Here is a 19,382-nt window from a genome sequence, read left to right on the forward strand (position 1 = left end):
GCTATAATAAATTCGCTATGGGAGTTTCTAGAACATTAAACAATCCATTCGGAAACAAGAGTGAAAATTTTGTCTGAACCCCTGGTGTTTGTGGGACTCTAAGGCCGAGAGCAGTGTGATTTAGCTGAGTCACACAGCAAAAGTTGGCCCAGAAAACAGGTTTTCTTTCCCTGGTTCCCCTTCTTCATCACTTGGTTGCCGTCTACATGTCGTCTGAGTAAAGCTGCCCTATGAGAGAAGGAGAGGCCAACGGTAAAGGCTGTTGCACCCACTCAGTTGGAGGAAACACCGTCCTGAAAAAGTACTGGATGAGTGATGCCAGGTGAATAAACGCTGGAGAGGAAGTAGAGCTTGGTGTCAGTCCATAAACTGAGAGAGGTTACACTTTTAAGCATTCATTTGAGCAAAAACGGATTTGACTAGGGCAGCCAGAAGTGCCAAACCAGAGGTGCTGTGGAGGCTCCACTGTGATAGAAGCTCAGGGGAGGCTTTTCTGGAGAAAACGCAGACGCAAAGGATGGGCCTGTGGACTGACGAGCGGCCTGTCGGGGGGCGAGTGGCCCTGCGGGCCCCACATGGGCACCTCGCCGTCACCCACGGGCGGGGGCTCCGTTTGCCTGACAGAAGCGCCACCTCAGCGTCATGGCCTCCCTGTTTAATTAACTTAACGGTGGTGAAGTCTGGCCTTTTTAGAGGCACAATGAAGGGATGTGAATGCGCATCTGAGGAACAATGAACTGGCCAGTCAACCTCCCGGGCTTCATAGGAAGAGTAAGGATAGTAACAGCGTCTGCCCCAGGGGCTGAGAGGACGACGACGGCGCCAGTCCCTCTGGGCCTGAGACGGGGGCGCGGGGCGCCTGTGCCGCCGGTGCCTCCTGAACGGCTCTGCCACCCCCCACCCCGCACTTCCTCCTCCCCTGCTGTGCCTGTGCGGCCAGGGCGGCACCACAGCCGCGCTGCCCCGCTGCCCCGCTGCCCCGCTGCCCTTCGGCCCCTGAGAGGCCCGAGCACCACGTGTGTCGGCCAAGGCCAAGGGGCACGGACCTCACCTTGGCAGGTCTGGCCACGGAGGTGAGGCGGGGAGAGTCGCACTGGAAAGGCTACTTGAGGTTTCTCCAGACTTGCCACCCTCCTCCAGGATGAACCGCTTAGCGCGAGTCCTGGGACCTCCGAGGGCCTCCAGCAGCGCATCTGAGAGGCGAGGGCAGCAGACGGAAGGTCCAGGAGTGAGAGCTCTGGAGCCCTGCGGGGGTCAGGTGCCCAGGGCAGGAACTCCAAGCGGGGCACCACCTAAATCCTCCCCTCCCCCACCCCGCCGCCTGGCTAATCAGGAAAGATCCGCTTTCCTACGTTTGACTGACTGAATCTAGGTAGAGCTTCATTTGAAGAGTTTCACAGTTGAAATGAGGTTGAGAATCAATGGATTTGTATGTCCATTCCTGCCAAAAACTTCTGTGACACCAAAATTGTGCTGATTTTGTATTACACCCAATTTATTCAGGCAGTTCAAACTTGAATATTATCAAAAATCCACATTTTTTTAGATTAGAAAAAAAATCATAATGGATATATGGTTCATATGTCAGTATTAATAGTTACTGACAACTCATTTTTGCTTCATTTATTCCATCATGACCACTTATGCCGTGGTCCGTGTGCCTTACTGTGACGACAGAAGTAACTCTTCTTCATTCCTACCTATGTACATACAAACATAAAGCGAAGTCACAAAACTGGCAGGTAGTTAATCTGATAGCATTTTAAAGCCCCATCATGACTAAAATTCACAGATCCTACAGTGCTGACGACACAGGGCTGGAATGCTGAATATGAACTTGTGATGAATTAAATACAGAAGTGAAAACTGGAGAAGTCAGTTTACATGCAGCCATTTTTGGATACCTTTTAAAAAACCTTTTATTTTTACAGAGAAACATCACATAAGCTCAAAATGTGAAGAAACCTTAATAATCATATAGCCGAGGGGTAAAGTTTAATGTTTATCAACCCGAGCACAGGAATGTGAGGTGTCCTGTCTACAATTACAAAACCGTCTAGTAAATGTGACTCATGTTTCATAGCAAAAAGCAAATTTTCTCCCCCTTTATCAAATTTTTCTGAACAGAGAAGCATTTTAAGCATTCATTAAACTATGCTATGCGGTCGCCACTATCCACTGCCTGAAAGTTGACAAAATCAAACAGTTTTGAAAAACTGGAAAATAAGTATTTCCCAAGGGGGAAAAAATAGCTTTTTATAGGAAGGCATTTAGTACAACTCAGTGCCTTTGGGATGTGGCAGAAAGACTGAGTCTAACAATAAAGGACTATGAAGTCAGATAATGGGAGAACAGAATTGAAATTCTACAAATGAGCTTAGCTAGCAATTTGCGATACAAGGAAAAAAACAGGTTTCCGTGTAGCCATGGCAACTTCCAATCTTTACCACTTTTGGAACTTAAGTCAAGTATCACATCTTTCTCTTCTTCAGACCCTGTGGTCTTTGTAACACACACAATGAGGCACAGGGAGGAGGCCACACTTTGTTCTTGCAGTCTAAAATTTCATCTGAGAAGCAGTGGACTTTACATCTTCTCCCCTATGCGGGCCACAGCTGATTTTTAGAAGCAGCATAAAAGAACCCAGGACATTCAGGTTGTGGCTGACGGATGCACAGAACTCAGCACTGCCTCCTTGGGACAGCCGCGGAGCAGGGCGCACGCGGTCCCTCTACTGGAAGGCAACTCTGCGCGCCTTCTACCCGCGGTTCACCCCTCTGGTAGCCAGAAGCTGGGGGAGCAGCTCGCTCGCCTCATTTACCACTGGCTTTCCCGGGGTTGCCGCAGCGCCTGCCAGAAAGCCGGTGATTGGTCGGTGGTGAAAACAAACGAAGGTACAGAACAAAGACCCTTGTGTCAAGTAGATAGCTTTCCTCCTAAGTTTCCACATATCCAGAAACAGTTTCTATATTTAGATTAAATAAATCTCAAGTTACAATGAGTGTTCATAGGTACTAAAGGTATTGACAGATATGAGAATTCTTAAAATCACTTTCTTTTAATGGCCTAGACTGCAAGTTTCAGGCTGCTGGCCTGAGCATAATTCTTCATATATTACACGTATAATTTAAAACATAGAAAACATTCAGGTCTTTTGACTCTCCCTCAGGCAAATCTACATGGGGGAGCTCATAAGGAAATCAAAGATATTGTGAAAAAAAATTCAGAAAGCACAGAAGAACATAAGTATCAGGAACATTCCACATCTTAAAATGCTTACAAAAAAAAATTTTTTTTAAGTCTTCTGAATCAACCCACGAAAAAGCCTGAAGTTAAATGCCAATGAAGACTAATTTTTAATCTTTCAATTTTTAAAGATTATATGAAGTAAAGAGATGAGAAATAAAAGCACAGTGACTGAGAGAGCAGGCCCGCAGCAAACATTTATTGGAAGGCTGAATGGAAGAATAAATGAAAGATAAATGAAAAACCTAATAAGGGCTGACTTTGAACTTGTGTGAGTCATTCGTTCAAACCATTTAGGAGAGTCTTAATATAAATACATTAAGATGTCAGTTTCCATTCCTGGTGACATTTCATTAACATCATCTTCTGAAATGTAATAATATTCCATTATAATTTATTTTGCTTTAATATAGGAAAGATTCTGTTGCCTTTAAAACTAAAAGAAGGTACAAAAATACCTTCTAAAAGAGTTTTCCATTAGAAAACTGAAAAGACAGTAGTTACTTATGAGTTGGCTTCTAGCTCCTAAGAGTATGACCACACAGATGAGTATTCACCCCCAGAACAGGGAATCATTTAATGAAAACATATCTACTGTTAGTAACATTTACTTGTGTGGGGTTTATTTACCATATTTTCAGGAAGAAAAGCAATATATTTTTACCCACAAGTGGTCTACTTTACATCCACCCACTCACCCACCCATCCAAATACAATGTTTATTGAAGGCTGACTGTGTTCTGGCCCCTATCCTAGGCCCCATAGCTTCTTCCAAAGCAGGAGTCCTAAAACCTCTAAAACCCAAGTTGGAACATTGATTTTTTTGAAATATAATTTCCCTACTCTTATTTTAGAAGGGGGGAAAAAAAAAAACCCAGCAAGTGCGGGAGTGTGGGAAATTATACAGATATAATAATTATGTAATTTAAGTTTTCTAAGCTTGAAAGCATTTTTCAAAGAATTTATTATTTTTTTCCATGTGTTCCAAACGGAAACGTGGGTGAAGTAAAGTTGGAGGAGAGGAAGGATAAAAATGATGGGCCCAGAGCATCACAATTTTTCAACAAGTAAAAATGTGATTAAGCTGGTCAATTAATTTTTAATAATATATTTTTATATTTAAAAATCATACAGATGTACATGAAAACAAACTGAAATCTGTCCTTCTAAAATAAATACCACCATCACAATTGTCAGTTGACCCAAATCCCCAAACGGCCAACAGCGGAGCCCGCACTCTCGGTGGTGAAGCGAAGAGCTATTCCCTGAAGAACGGCCACATTTACCACTCGGTGCCCGGAAAGCGAGCTATGCCTGATTTGCAGATGGACACTTTGCAGTACCACCGGAATACTTTTTAACTACCAGGCTGTAAGAAAAAGGTTTTATAAAGATCTGAGGACATGCGTTTTTCTCTTTTTTCCCCCTGCATTTTTTATTGTCAGTTACTTAAGAGGAAAGAATCATCTTAATCACTATTCCACACGCTGCCGTCCGACAGAAATGGTACACAGGCCCGTTGAGCACGCACTTGCTGAGCGACCGCTGCGCTGGGGGTGCTGGGCTCAGTGCTAATCAACCAAGCGAATGTGCTAAAGTGAATGTGCTAATATAATCAAATCAAAAGTGAGTTTTGCACAGTCCCTCATAATAAAAGCCTCTTCATCTAGGAAGGGACTCATAATCTAATAACTGCATGTCTGTTGACACAATAATCTAATAATCTCATGTCTAATAACTTTATGTCCAGCAAAGGAAAAACAGAAATGTACACACATGATTAGGACAGAGACGTGAGTGACCAAGAACGAACCCAGGAACAGCCTCCCGGCACAGAGGCCTGAGACCCAAGTTACGCCGAGGGCCCTGCGGCTTAAGAGCCACGGCGGTTCCTGTGACAAGGTGACCTTTCCTTCAGGGCGCACGTCAGGCTCTCCCAACCATGACGGTGACGGGCTCTGATCCTGACTCCCCGCCTCGGATTCTAGACTTGAGAGCCAGCTGGAAACTCATAATTTGTATGTCCAAGTCCATTTTTTTAAAGGCTTTATTTATTTATTTATTTTCAGAGAGAGGGGAAGGGAAAAAGAGAGGGAAAGAAACATCGATGTGTATCAGTTGCCTCTTGCACACCCCCAACTGGAGACCTGGCCCACAACCCATGTTGCCCAAGGCATGTGCTCTGACTGGGAATCGAACCAGCGACCCTTCGGTTCACAGGCTGGTGCTCAATCCACTGAGCCACACCAGCCAGGGACCACGCCCTGTTTTAAAAAATGGAGAAAAGCATTGGCCCACAGAGTCAGGTGTCCGTGCTCTTGGCTGCCACGCGCCTCACCACACGGCAGTGCCGGCTTCTGGTTTGGGCCCTCGCGAGTTTGCTTAGTGTGAATCTCACATTAGTCACTATTAGCAGAGGGATAAAACTAGTCTTCTAAACTTGAAAAGCTGAAGGCTAAGCAAGTGCCAGCTCTGTTGAGAAGTAAAACAACAAGTGATATTAAAGAGTCTTTCATCTCTTCTCCACGTGTGTGCGCGATGCAGGTTTACTGCGAAGAGCCACGGTCCTGAAGACAAAACCTGGGCTCTCACCCCACAGCATCACTTGTTAGCTGTGTGACCTCAGCACATGGGTCTCCATGCCCTGACCTAAAAAACCAGAACCAAAGTCCCTCCCCACGCCCCTCACAAGGTCATTGTTAATATAAAATAGACAATGAGTAAGAGAGGGCTTTGAAACCCATAAAGAGCTGCCCTGCAAGGCGTTAGCACTGCCTTCCTCTCCACAAACAACTCCTGCCAAACAGTCCATTAGTGAATCAGCATGATCAGCTCAAAGACATGGGAAAAAAATCAATATTACCATGAAGAAAGGCACAATGTCCAGACCTCCTACTGTGCTTCCTGGGCTGACAATTTCTTCCTACCAGTCTGGGCAAACAAAATTTGAATCTGTTCACCACTATAAGAACTCTCCTTACATCCAAAAGCTTCCAAGACAAATCTAGCTCAAATGTGGTTGCTTCTGGCACAAGGCTATACAATGATGAAATGAGGTCAGAAAAGAGTTTCTAATTAGAAGTAGGTACAAATGTCAGAAAAAGCTCCCAGGAATAATTTCCAAATAAAAAGCAGTGTTGTGAAACCCCCTCCCCCGCCACATTTCATCATTAATGTCTCTAATGCTGCTGTTGACACGGCGGGGGGGGGGGGCACAGGCGTGGCTTTGAGCTGCTGGACAAAGGGGAGGGGACCCGCGCACGGGCAGCCCTGACTTCTCCAGCCAAGCCGCTCCTGGGACACCCCGAAGCGGGTGTGGCCCTCTGTGTCTCGGCTTTTTGTCCACACTGGGAATGAAGACGCAACAGGCTGCTCTTTGGGTTTTCTCAGGCGCCCCTCCTCTGTGGTGGCATGTCCGCCCTGACACAGAATTGTAACCACCTGGTGCCCTGTGACCCCTGCTGACGGAGGAGAGAGACCAAGCCCAAGTTTTGTCCTCCAGCTAGCACACCGCTACCTGGGACACAGAAGGTGCTCAGTAAAGGGTGACTGAGTAAATTAAGGGAAAAACTACACATGTGAGACTCCCTTTCTGTTAATGTCTAATGTTCCTTTATATTACACTCCTATTTAACCTTTGGATTTGGTGACAGAGCTAACACATTCTGTGTAAGGGGTACACTGATGTATGTTAAAACAGCCAAACATTGAAATTAGGAAACGGAACAGACTGAAATGCCGAAATTATGTGAGAAAGATGACTACGGCATATACGTTCATGAATTAACGTGACTTCTGTTTTGGTTCATTCAAAACATTTCCTGGGCACCTACTACACTGTAACTTCCAGGCCTGGGAGGCGCGAGCAAAGTCCGGCAGGCTCGCAGTCGTGGGCAGGCGGGCGCCGGGCAGGGGCTGTGGCGGGCAGGGGCCCGAGCCAAGACCACTGTGGGGGCAGCTGACGACAGCTGCGGTGGGGGGCATGCAGAGGGCTCCCCAGAGAGGCGAGGCTTGAACTGAGGCGCAAGTCACCTTCAGACACAGAAACAGGCATTCCAGGCAGGGAGAGGAGTCCGAGGCGCGGCTGGCTCTACCAGCAGAGAGAAGGCTGTGTGCACAAGGGAGGTGGAAGTGGGGGACAGGGAGGAAGGAGGGGACTGCGGGCGGCGGGGCCTCCGTGGGCTAAGCATTTCTCAGGCACCCTCAGTGGGGGAGGAGCTGTGTTAGATGACTTCCTCAAGGGGCTCAGAATCTACTTTAAAAAGTTATTAAGAAGTACTAATTGGTAGTTACAGAATAGTCGCAGGGATGTAAAGTACGGTACAGGGAATTCAGTCAGTAACAATGTAATAACCAGGCACGGTGCCGCCCGGGCACTGGGAATACCGGGGGGAGCTCTGTAACACACCCGGTGGTGTGAGCGCTGTGCTGTTCACCAGAAACGCGCACAGAGTAGTGTTGAATGTAAACTGCAATTGAAAAAGAAAATTAAAAAAAAAAGCCATTATGAGTAACAGCTGAAAGGCTCCTTTAAGATAAAGAGATGAAAGAAAAAAAGAAAAGCAGACACTGTTAATTCAAGATAACTTAGTACTTATCTGAACTTTAGCATCTGGCTTTAGATAAAAATCACATATCTTAAAGGGTAAGAGGAGTATCAGGTGTGACTTTGAGTTGTAAATGTTTTATAGTTTTGAAAAACAAGGAATTTTTTTAAATGAAAAAGAAGTTTCTCTCCAAAGAGACAGCATCACCAATTATATTTATCTCTGTCACTGAAGCCCCCGTCTCAGTCTTAGAGTCAGTCACGGACACCTGCAGGAGTGTCACCGCTGGACAGAGGGGAGGGAACAAGTGCTCCCAGCACCGAGCCCGAGCCCCCGAGGGAACCGCCCTGGCCGCCCGAGTCCGCGGGCTGACCCTGTGCCTGCGGGGCTCGCCGGCCGCGCCCCCGCCCATGGAGCGTGTGTGCAAAGGCAGCGGGGCATCTTCAGGCGCGGCACATGGTCGAACTGCAGCTTGGTTCTGCACTGCCTATTTTCATGTGATAAAGACATCAGTATCCATTTAAAAGAAGGAATAGCTAAGCGTCTGTTTTATTGCTGTAATAAAGTTACTTTTTTCACTGTTAGTGACTAATGGAATCTAAGTTATTTTCAGGGAAAAATAAAACGGTGAAACATTAATCTGAATTCCCCTCAAGAATGACAACATACAGGTACATCTATGGCAAGTCAGACTTCATCTCTTCCAAATACTGCAAAATTGAAGTCACTTGCTAAAACGGAGAGCATGGAGAGAAGTAGGAATGAAAACGGGGAGTCCCGCCGAATACGAGGACTTCCAGTTCACGTCACAGTTATTCCCTGGGGACTAGAGGGACCGCGGGCTAATGCCTTTGATTATAACCGAACATTATCGTTTCTTTATACCCTTTAATTTTGCCTGTCGAAGAGGAGCAAAGCCTATCACCATGGAAAGGTTTTCTTTTCTTCCCATAAACTAATTGTCAAAGAGAATGACGACTATAATAAATACAACTACAAGGTACAAACAACTAAAATTTGGAAAGAACAGAAATATTGTGGAAGCATGTTCATTATGTTTATTGTAATTTCAGCCTTCTAAAGATTCCATTTCTCAGCCTGTCCAGTGTCTGGGCCAATCACTATCAAGGCTGAAGTCACATATTGAATTAACCATCAACTTTAAGAATATACGTGAGGTCACTGTAATGAGTTAATTGATATTAATGACGGTATTTTTTTTTCCCTTTGGACTAATTCTTTTTCTTCTCTCCTTTATACTTTATTTTATTATAGTTAGCATCACGCTGCTGCTATTCCTGCAAGTACTGAGCTAGTGCGGGATTTGAATATTACACTCCTAAATAAATGAATTGCTCAACTTCCTGTGACCATCTATTCTCACTCCGTCTTCAAAACGCGTTTCGGTCCCCTCCCACAGAGGCGACAGCAGCCTTCCCTTGTCCAATATGTGTGACATTTCTGGACAGGACAACCGCGGCGCCGGCACGGAGTTCCATGAAGGAAGGCGCTGCAGGCCCACGGCCTTCATCGTGTGACACATGCAGCCGTCTTCCCTGTCAGTCGGCCCCCGCCGAACGTACTAGCAGTGACTGTGGAATCCTTCAGAGCCCGTTCTGTTGCTGAGGAGGAAAGCTAAGATGAAGGGCATGCCACTCCGAACGCATGTGCTACTGAGCCTAGCGATCACGACACTCGTGCAAGCTGTAGACAAGAAAGCAGGCTGCCCACAATTATGTACGTGTGAAGTCAGGCCTTGGTTTACACCCCGATCCATTTATATGGACGCATCTACTGTGGATTGTAATGACTTAGGTCTCTTAAATGTCCCAGCCAGGCTGCCTGCTGACACACAGGTTCTGCTCCTGCAGACGAACAACATTGCCGAAATTGAACACTCCATAGACTTGCCCGTGAACCTTACTGGCCTGGACTTATCACAAAACAATTTATCTTCGGTCACCAATATTAATGTCAAAAACATGCCTCAGCTGCTCTCCGTGTACCTAGAGGAAAACAAACTCACTGAGCTGCCTGACAAATGTCTGTCTGGACTGAGCAACTTACAGGAGCTCTATATTAATCACAACTTGCTTTCTGCGATTTCGCCAGGAGCCTTTATTGGCCTACACAATCTTCTTCGACTTCATCTCAATTCAAATAGATTGCAGATGATCAACAGTAAGTGGTTCGACGCTCTTCCCAATCTGGAGATTTTGATGATTGGGGAGAATCCAATCATCAGAATCAAAGACATGAACTTTAAGCCACTTATCAACCTTCGCAGCCTGGTGATAGCAGGTATAAACCTCACGGAAGTACCAGATAATGCCTTGGTTGGGCTTGAAAACTTAGAAAGCATCTCTTTTTATGACAACAGGCTTATGAAAGTGCCCCACGTTGCTCTTCAAAAAGTTGCAAACCTCAAATTTCTGGATCTCAATAAGAATCCCATTAATAGAATCCAGAGGGGTGATTTTAGCAATATGCTACACTTAAAGGAGGTAGGGATAAATAACATGCCCGAGCTCATTTCCATCGACAGTCTTGCTGTGGACAACTTGCCGGATTTAAGAAAAATAGAAGCAACAAACAACCCCAGGTTGTCTTACATTCACCCCAATGCGTTCTTCAGGCTGCCCAAGCTGGAGTCCCTCATGCTGAACAGCAACGCCCTCAGCGCCCTGTACCACGGCACGATCGAGTCCCTGCCCAGCCTCAAGGAGATCAGCATACACAGCAATCCCATCAGGTGCGACTGTGTCATCCGCTGGATCAACATGAACAAAACCAACATTCGATTTATGGAGCCAGAGTCGCTCTTCTGCGTGGACCCACCCGAATTCCAAGGCCAAAATGTCCGGCAGGTGCACTTCCGGGAAATGATGGAAATCTGTCTCCCTCTTATAGCGCCAGAGAGCTTTCCTTCCAACCTGGATTTAGAAGCTGGGAGCTATGTTTCCTTACACTGTAGAGCTACCGCGGAGCCACAGCCTGAAATCTACTGGGTAACACCTTCTGGTCAGAAACTCTTGCCTAACACCCTGACAGACAAGTTCTACGTCCATTCAGAAGGCACGCTAGATATAAGTGGCATAACTGTGGCAGAAGCAGGGTTATATACTTGCATAGCAACTAATCTGGTTGGTGCTGACTTAAAGTCTGTGATGATCAAAGTGGATGGTTCTTTTCCTCGGGATAACAATGGATCCTTGAACATTAAAATAAAAGATGTTCAGGCCAATTCAGTTCTGTTGTCTTGGAAGGCAAGTTCTAAGATTCTCAAATCCAGCGTGAAGTGGACAGCCTTTGTCAAGACAGACAACTCCCATGCCGCCCAAAGTGCTCGAATACCTTCTGATGTCAAGGTATACAATCTCACTCATCTGAACCCATCCACTGAGTATAACATTTGTATTGATGTCCCCACCATCTATCAGAAACACAGAAAACAGTGTGTCAATGTCACCACAAAAGAGTTGGACCCTGATCGAAAAGACTATGAAAAGGGTAACATCACAACATTTATGGTCTGCCTTGCAGGCTTTCTGGGGATTATTGGCGTGATAGGTGTTTTCAGCTGGCTCTCTAATAAAATGACCTGTGATGTTGGACAAAGGTATGTGAGGAGTTACTTACAGAAACCAACCTTCGCACTCGGTGAGCTTTACCCTCCACTGATCGGCCTCTGGGAAGCAGGCAAAGAAAACAGTACAGCACTGGAAGTGAAAGCAACTGTTATAGGTGTGCCAACAGATATATCTTAAAAACGACTGACTAAATCTACTTCAAAGAAAAGCTCAAGACGGTAGTTGTGCTTGGGGGGAAAAAAGGCAGAGAAATATTACTTTTTAGAAGGAAGTTTAAGCTTCACCGATGCTGCTCCTGACCAATGGAAATTGTACAAGTTCAGCATTTTAATTCACTGGCTTCAATGGGTACTGTGGCAACCAAATAAGATAATTCCATTTTCTAGAACTTTCATGTAACTTTTATGTCTGGACTGCACTTACAGTGGACAAAAGCATTTCTGTATTTTTTTTAAGTATATAAGAGTAGTGGAACTGAGCAATACCTCCTACTGTGTTGTATCACACATATTAGCCACGAGCTTTTGCAGTGACCAGATAAACTTGAATTGACACGTGGTGTAATAAAATGGACAAATGCTGTAGAGTAGACACAGTGAGTATGTGGACCTCTTTTATAAGAAAAAATACATTTTGGATTAAAATCAATTGCTTTTGTCTTGTTTTTGTTTTTAAATAAAGAATAATTTCTGGGAAATGCCATCTGACCAGATATCATTTAAATGACAACATTTTTAAAAGTGTTTTTCTAAAATGAAATCTGAAATGCTAAGAGTAAGACTCTTTTACTGGGTGCTGTAACGACCTTCTTATAATGCACAAAAATGGACTGGAGAAGGTACTTTATCAATATTGAAAGGCAATCATAACATTGTATTTAACCCTTTAACTAGTGATGAAAAGAAATCCCCTAGGAAATTGTGTATTCACTTAAAGATTCCCTTTTCTTTAGAGAAGCCCTTGTAGTGGATTTAGTTAGTTAGCTGACATAATGTAAATCAATAGCTGAGGAACTGAAAGTTCTTATTTTGATAATTAGCAGTAACTCAACTTTAAGATGCTTTCTTTGCAGAAAATACTGCCAAAGTTTGGCAGGGCTTAAGATCTACGTGTAGTATTCAAATCTCTCTCTGATTCTAAACACTTAATGCTCTGTGCTGCAATAACAAGCAAATAATCCAGTAGTTTCCTGTGTTGCAAACATGGCAATGAAATATGTTCTACATGATCCCAAAAGAAGGACATGTATACACTTGTATAGCAACTAACAGGTGCTGACTTCAAGTCTTTCTGATCAAAGTGGATGGTCCTTTCACCCCAGAATAACAATGATTTTTAAAATTTTAGAAGACTGGGATTTTCCCAGACTAAAATTTTAGAATTTTCCTTTAAAATCTATTGAACTCATAGTAGAAGTTTATAGGTTCCATTTTATGAAGTTCTCCATTTTATCTACTTCACCCCAGTGTAAAAATGGCGTGAGTCAGATAATTCCAGAGTGGAACAAAAAATTTAAGAGGACAGCTTTCTTAATGAAAAGAAAATCTTCTCAGAAAAATTCAAAGTAAAAAAATTAAGTGCAGTTCTCTATGACTGCATTTAAGGCACCTAAAAACACAGCTTAAAAAATTGAGAATCATTGAATTTAACTGTCAGGAACATAATTATTTAAGAGTCTTATGTAGTAACATATAACTTTTACTTGGGGGAAAAAAAACCCAGCCAGTATCTTTTAGGGTTTTAGTTGTATTTACAGACCAAATCCCATAGCCATGCAAAATAAATGTATTTGTGTACAAAGGAGATATCCTGAAAGAATGGAAAACCACCTGAGATAATAAGCCATACTTTTCATAGGCAAATCACTCATCTCTGCAAAGCTACAAGGTTTCCATGTTAATTGCCCTGTACCTGTTCCTAATCAAGTGTTCAACTTCTCTTACAGTAGCTTGCTATGTAGTATCAACATGTCACTGTCCTGTAAATACTTCCATTACTGTTGTCATATCAGTTTATTTGCTAATACTAGACATTTGCTTTTGTGATAGATAGCTTGATGGTTTCTAATTAAATCCTAGCTGTTTTTCACAATGTGGAAGGTAATTGTTATGAACTCTTTGAAATGAAAGAACTGTTAATTTAACACAAACAAAATTTGAGACTTGATAATGCAGTGTGCTTCCCAAACACGGGTTTTACATCCCGATGAATTGCTATCACGCAGTGGCTGACGTTAGAATTTACCAGCAAGACGTGCTCATGCATCATGAGATGTTTCAGCACCAGGGACAGAGCTTTTCCAAAGAGCCAGGCTGTCAAAAGATGGGAGCTGAAATATGACCTATTAGGATGCAGGTACTGTAGAGATCAGCAAGGACTTTCTCAGGTATCTTGTATGTCTCTTTTAAACCTATATGCATACAGAACTATAACAAACATCCTAAAGCTGATAATCCATTTCAGGCTACATTTTCTTAGAAAAGTTGTAGCAAATAAGCACTCCAAATAGGTATCTAATACTCAGCATTGAAAGAAAGAGTTTTTGTCATAGCCAAATAAATACAGATGCTCAAAGCTAAAAACATGATATTTACTTGATTAACTTTTAATCTAGGTTGACAGTAAGAGAGAAAAAAACATTTGCTTTGATAACAAGAATGGCATTTTATGCTTCCCCCCGTTACCTCTAAATCTCTCATAAAGTCAACTATGTCCTGGTCAAAGTATTCAAGGAACATAACTTACAATTCAGTGACCTCATGTGGGTGGCAAAGGCAAACTTTAGCTATGATGAAACTCTGAAGTTTGTATATTTATGAATGCCAAATGATCCCCTCATCTTGTATGGAAGAAAACATTATTTTCACAAAAACAAATTTAAAGAAATACATATATTGTCTAATTTACACTATTCTACACTACAAAATAAAATTCAATTTTTAAAAGTAAGTATAGCCAGTTGAATAAAAAAAATGCATAAAAGCAATGAGGAGAGAAATGTCTTATTGTCAGCAAAGTAAAACAATAATATGTTGCCAATCAAATGCATTATAGGAAAAAAATGAAATATATTTATGGTACATGCATCAGCCCTTTGATGTTGATACCAGTTCTTAATTCTTTATTTTACTTAAACAAAAAGTGTTGTATGTCAGCAAGCTTAAGCTTAAAATTATAATTCCTTCATCTATTCATTGAACTATATTTTATTTACATTCAAAATATATCTATAGAGAGATAGATATATCTATCTATATATCTGAATGGCTATTAGTCACTGGAAAGACAGAAGTGAACAGAAGAAATTCTTCACCAGAATCTGAGCAATGGGGGCTCAGATTCTACTGGATTACATGCTGATTTCACAAACCCATCTTAACTATGCTACTTTAACTAGAGTCCCAGCGGCAGTCCATAATTTCAAAGAACGGTAATAATCAGAAAATCATGGATTGTTTTTTACTTGGTCTAAAATATTTTACTTATCACAACATGCTGATATGGAAACTTAATTCAAATTTATTATTTATTATGCACTACATATAGAAACTAGCTTAATACCATCCTAAGGCTGCTTAAATCAAGAAGCATGTCTATTTACCATAAACTATTTCTAGGCAGAGAAACATGGATAACTGTATGTTTCCTCTACCTTAAAAAGAGATTGATCGCCCAAAAAATATAAGAACGTAAATTAAGAAGGTAATTTAGTTCTGATGAAATGTTTGTTTTACAAAGAGAACTTTATCAATTCTTACAAGATCTTTCAACTACGAAGGAAAACTTTAAAATTCCATGGATTAGCTTTTTACATGAGAAATGAGAAGTGATATGTCAGTAATCAACAAATCGAACAATAAAATCAACTAAAAGTTTAAAAGTACATATTTGCTAAAAAGGAAAAATTCTGATAAAATATCCCCACAGCTATCAAAACTATCAGAAAGAAATTCTTACTGAACAGGAGGAGACCTCCCGAAAAATTAGAATTATCTCCTGGAGGGCAGGCCACCGATAGTGCAGGCTTCCCCCGCTAGGTGAGTGTTTCAGGGCCCAATCTGTATCAGTGCACCAGCTGGTGTTGTTGTGAGAGGCTGCATTCGGCTTCAGTGAATTGTTTTTGAAGACTCTTTGAATGTGTTTCCCCATTTCATGGTGGGTGATTTACGAGTGCACCTGCCCACAGCACGCTGAGTACTCAGCAGTTTTTAACTAAAAGCAGTGTGACCCCCAAGCCCCACCCTCCCTAGTCACCGATCTTGCCCTTAGAGACTTTTGCTTCCCCAGATGAAAAAAAGTCCTCAAAGGGACACATTTTGCTGATGTGGAAGAGGTCAAACAAACAAACAACAACAACAAAAAACTGACAGAAGCTCTAAAAGGCATCAAAATCGATGAGTTCAAAAACTGTTTTGAGCAGTGGAAAAAAGTCTTGATAGGTGTATTGCATCAAATGAAGAGTCCTTTGAAGGTGACTGAAGTTTAACCATGTAAGAATAAATGCACATTTTTATAACTAAATCCCGGGGGGGGGGTTGGTCCCCCTTCATCTATGTCTCCATTAGGCGGCCACTTGGGCTTCACCCCAGTTGGAGACGAGGGACAATGAGTAGCGGTTATACTGTGTCCCCTTTCCTTTGATCCAGTCTCTCTCTCTCTCTTTTTCTTTAATTTCCCAAAACAAATTATAACAAATAAGTAAAAGTTGTTTGGTGTCTTTTTTTAAGAAAATGGTTGTCACAGATGTATTTACTGTGTCACACATCCCAAGTGGTCATTTGGGGACAAAGCCAAACAGAAAGACTACAGTGGTCTCCTCACTTAGTTCGATAGCCCCCACGTCCATGGCTTCACTTCACCCTGAATAATGCGTTGCTCACTAGGGTGTCACTTGGGAGCATGGCAGTATTGTCCTGGAGGAGCAAAGTCATGTCTCGAATCAAAACACTACACTCAGTGTTGCAGAGCTCTGGAAAAAGAAAGAAATGGACTTGTTTCAACAGAACTGTGGCTGCTTTTGTGTGTTCCTTTGAAAAGTGAGGACTTCATCTATTGTTAAGGCTGACCATCAACTTGGTCTATTTTATTTTACCTCTGAATCAAGGAAAAAATAAAAACACCATCTGTAGACAGGAATAAAATGAAAAAAAAATCAGAGTTAAGCCCAGTAGTCACAATCCATGTAATCAGTCCTTAGAATAAGTTATTAAAAGATGTTTAAAAAAAGACCATTTTAGTAAAATATAGGTTATTTTCTAAAACTGGCCTAAACATTTCATTAGTGATTTAACAACGGCGCTCTCGAATTGACTAGTAAGCATTTAGTATTCTCAGTGGAGAAGGTATCATATGAAATACGACACAATTCCTTTTTATTCCCACTGAAAATAGACCAGCCCACAGATTGGAATTGGCCTGTTCCAGTTCACTTGGTTCATTTCACTGTAATATACCTCAGAGGGCTCTTAGCTTATCTTTTAAATAAGCCATATACTCAATACCAACTTAGGGGTTAGATACATCACAGATATGTCAATAGAACTTTCTCTTCAAATCAAACTTTGGCATTCAAATAAGTAATAAAGTGACAGCAAGCATCACATCTATTCAATAATTTCCAAATGACTGTAGCAGAGTGGCCCAGAGTAACAAAGCATAGCTCAAGGAATTGAGCTTGACCTTGGGAGGCCTTTGGAAGCATGAACTGTAATGGCATTTGAAGACCTCACAGTAATTTGTGTTTCTATTTATATTTTCTAAGTCAAATATATTTTCAAGAAGCCAACAGCATCATGCAACCATTGTGAGGAAAATCGAGCTTTTCCTTAAAACACATGGCTCCATGTCTGAAGTCACTGATTCTATTCCAACTGCGATACCCATTTATAACATGTCGCAACAAATAATGGAGTGAGGCCGGAACATGAATGGACCCCCCCAATCCCGGCGTGGAGTGAGCCACAGCCCGACACCCTCCCTGCCATGCGTGGAGCCAGACTCAAGGCTGACCAAGACGGGACCGTTCTAACACGATCCAAGGTGCCATGATTAAAGCCATACGGTCAAACACGCCACAAGAGTTGTTCAAAAGACGAGTACAGAAAAATTAATTAACTATCAGAACTGGAATTAATGTCAGGTACTTCTGGTAGACCTTCCTTTAACAGTGGCTTCAGAGAAGAGTCACATGTTCAACGGAGAACAAGAAACCACGTCTCCAAAATAAGGTTCCCGGCACTCCCTTCCCTGTCTCCTTGTCAGTTTGTGAATAAACCAACCTTGTACTGTATATATCTTCATATTAAATCATTTATTTCATCAGATTAAAAAACTGTATATAAATTTATCCATTTTGGCTATAAATAATTATGTGATTCTTACTACCCAATTCAAACCCTTGAGTGTAAAAATAAAAATACTTGAAACTGTGAATATGATATAGAAAAAGAACAAAAACATACATTCCTTTCTACTAACAAAATCTTTACGTACACAAATACATAGGGATTAATAGACTGCATTAAATGAAGGAACTACATCAGAAACAATTGTGAGAGGATAAGGGGAGTTTGGTTCCCCGTTTAATGAATTATATGCGTTTCAGGCCAGGCTCGGTCCAGAAATGGCAATATGATGCTTGAGGTATTTTTCTAGCCCATAAAGTGCATACAATTAAATATATTCTTAACGTAGTATTATAGTTGAGTAAATACACATTCATATCTACCTGAATAGCAAGATTCAAGGAAGGAAGGAAGGAAGGATCAATCTACTGTGCCAGGCTAACTATTTGCTAATTTGCTATGGTCTTAAATGCATCTTACTATGAGTCTGGCATTCTGGTCGGTCTCTCTCTCTCTCTCTCTCTCTCTCTCTCTCTCTGATACAGTTTAGCTTTGTTGGATAAATTTCATGCAATGCAAACCTTGGGTTCTGAGTAGTTCTATTTTGTGAATTGGAATTTAAGAATTGGGTCTGAGGAATGCTATGAATGAATTTGTTCTAGGAGAACCAAGTTATTTAATATAGGTTAGATGACATGGGTTGTTTATTGATTAGTGGGGTAGCAAAAAATATTAAATAAGAACTTGACACTCAAACCTATCTATATGATTAAAACCTAGAGATGCCCATGTAGAAAGTTGGTCATCTGTACTTTCCAGAAGAAACAAGGCAGTCCATTAAAATGAACAAGCACTTTCATAGCTTATTGAGCTGCTATGAAGGCAAACTGGCATGGAAAAATAATTTTGTATGTAAAGAAGTTCCTCCGTTTTCAACGACTGCTAACTTTTCTGCAAATATTTGGAAGTCACTAGGCTGACCCATGTTCCTATTCCAAATGATATGTCTCCACCTGGATTTTTTTCTTTAATGAATTCTCTTTATGGTAAAACACCATCTAAGGAATGAGACTGGAAAATAACAGTAGCCAAGTTTACAAACAGAGAAGGAGTGGCCCATGTTTTCATTCGTACATGAATTTTATTCACGCATCCTTCATTTCCTGAGGATTTACTATGTGCCAGGCACTATATTAGCTACCAGAGACTCACAGCATCTATGACAGACAAAATTCCTGATGTCAGAAAACTCAGTCTACAGGTAAACACCAACAAATGGCTCTGGTATTTACAATATAGGTTGATTAAAAAATATGGTAAGCATGGGGAGAGCATACATATATTTGTTTGGGGGCTACAGTTTATTATAAAGGAGCCAGAAAAAGTTCTAAAAACAGGCCATTTTTACACACTCTCCCAGTTAGAGCGCAGAGCAATGTTGGGAGCAGGCTGGGGACTGACTGCGTGCAGACGGCAACAGGCTGAAGAAATGAAGAGCATCGGGGTGCGCAGTGCCTGGGAGAGAGTTCTGAAGACGGAGAACACCGGAGCTGGCTTCAGGAAGGAAAAATGGAGAGAGCAGTGAAAAAATCGACCTCTGTCGCTGAACATGGTGGAAACTAATAGCCCAGGGGAGAGTGACTCGACCACGCTGA

General features: G+C 42.1%; 2 protein-coding genes across 2 annotated transcripts in view; one reads left to right on the top strand and one right to left on the bottom strand.

Annotated features, from left to right (window-relative positions):
- Positions 1 to 19,382, bottom strand: part of IMMP2L (inner mitochondrial membrane peptidase subunit 2) — a 612,206-nt gene that overhangs the window by 309,895 nt on the left and 282,929 nt on the right. The window lies entirely within an intron of this gene.
- LRRN3 (leucine rich repeat neuronal 3) lies at positions 9,221 to 11,633 on the top strand. Its single transcript, XM_054571368.1, has one exon. It carries the CDS (start codon positions 9,434 to 9,436, stop codon positions 11,558 to 11,560), a length of 2,127 nt encoding a protein of 708 aa, XP_054427343.1. The 5' UTR covers positions 9,221 to 9,433; the 3' UTR covers positions 11,561 to 11,633.

Source organism: Pteronotus mesoamericanus, unplaced genomic scaffold, assembly GCF_021234165.1.
Source record: "Pteronotus mesoamericanus isolate MK-2021 breed Mesoamerican mustached bat unplaced genomic scaffold, CSHL_Meso_final contig_220, whole genome shotgun sequence".
Taxonomy (NCBI): domain Eukaryota; kingdom Metazoa; phylum Chordata; class Mammalia; order Chiroptera; family Mormoopidae; genus Pteronotus; species Pteronotus mesoamericanus.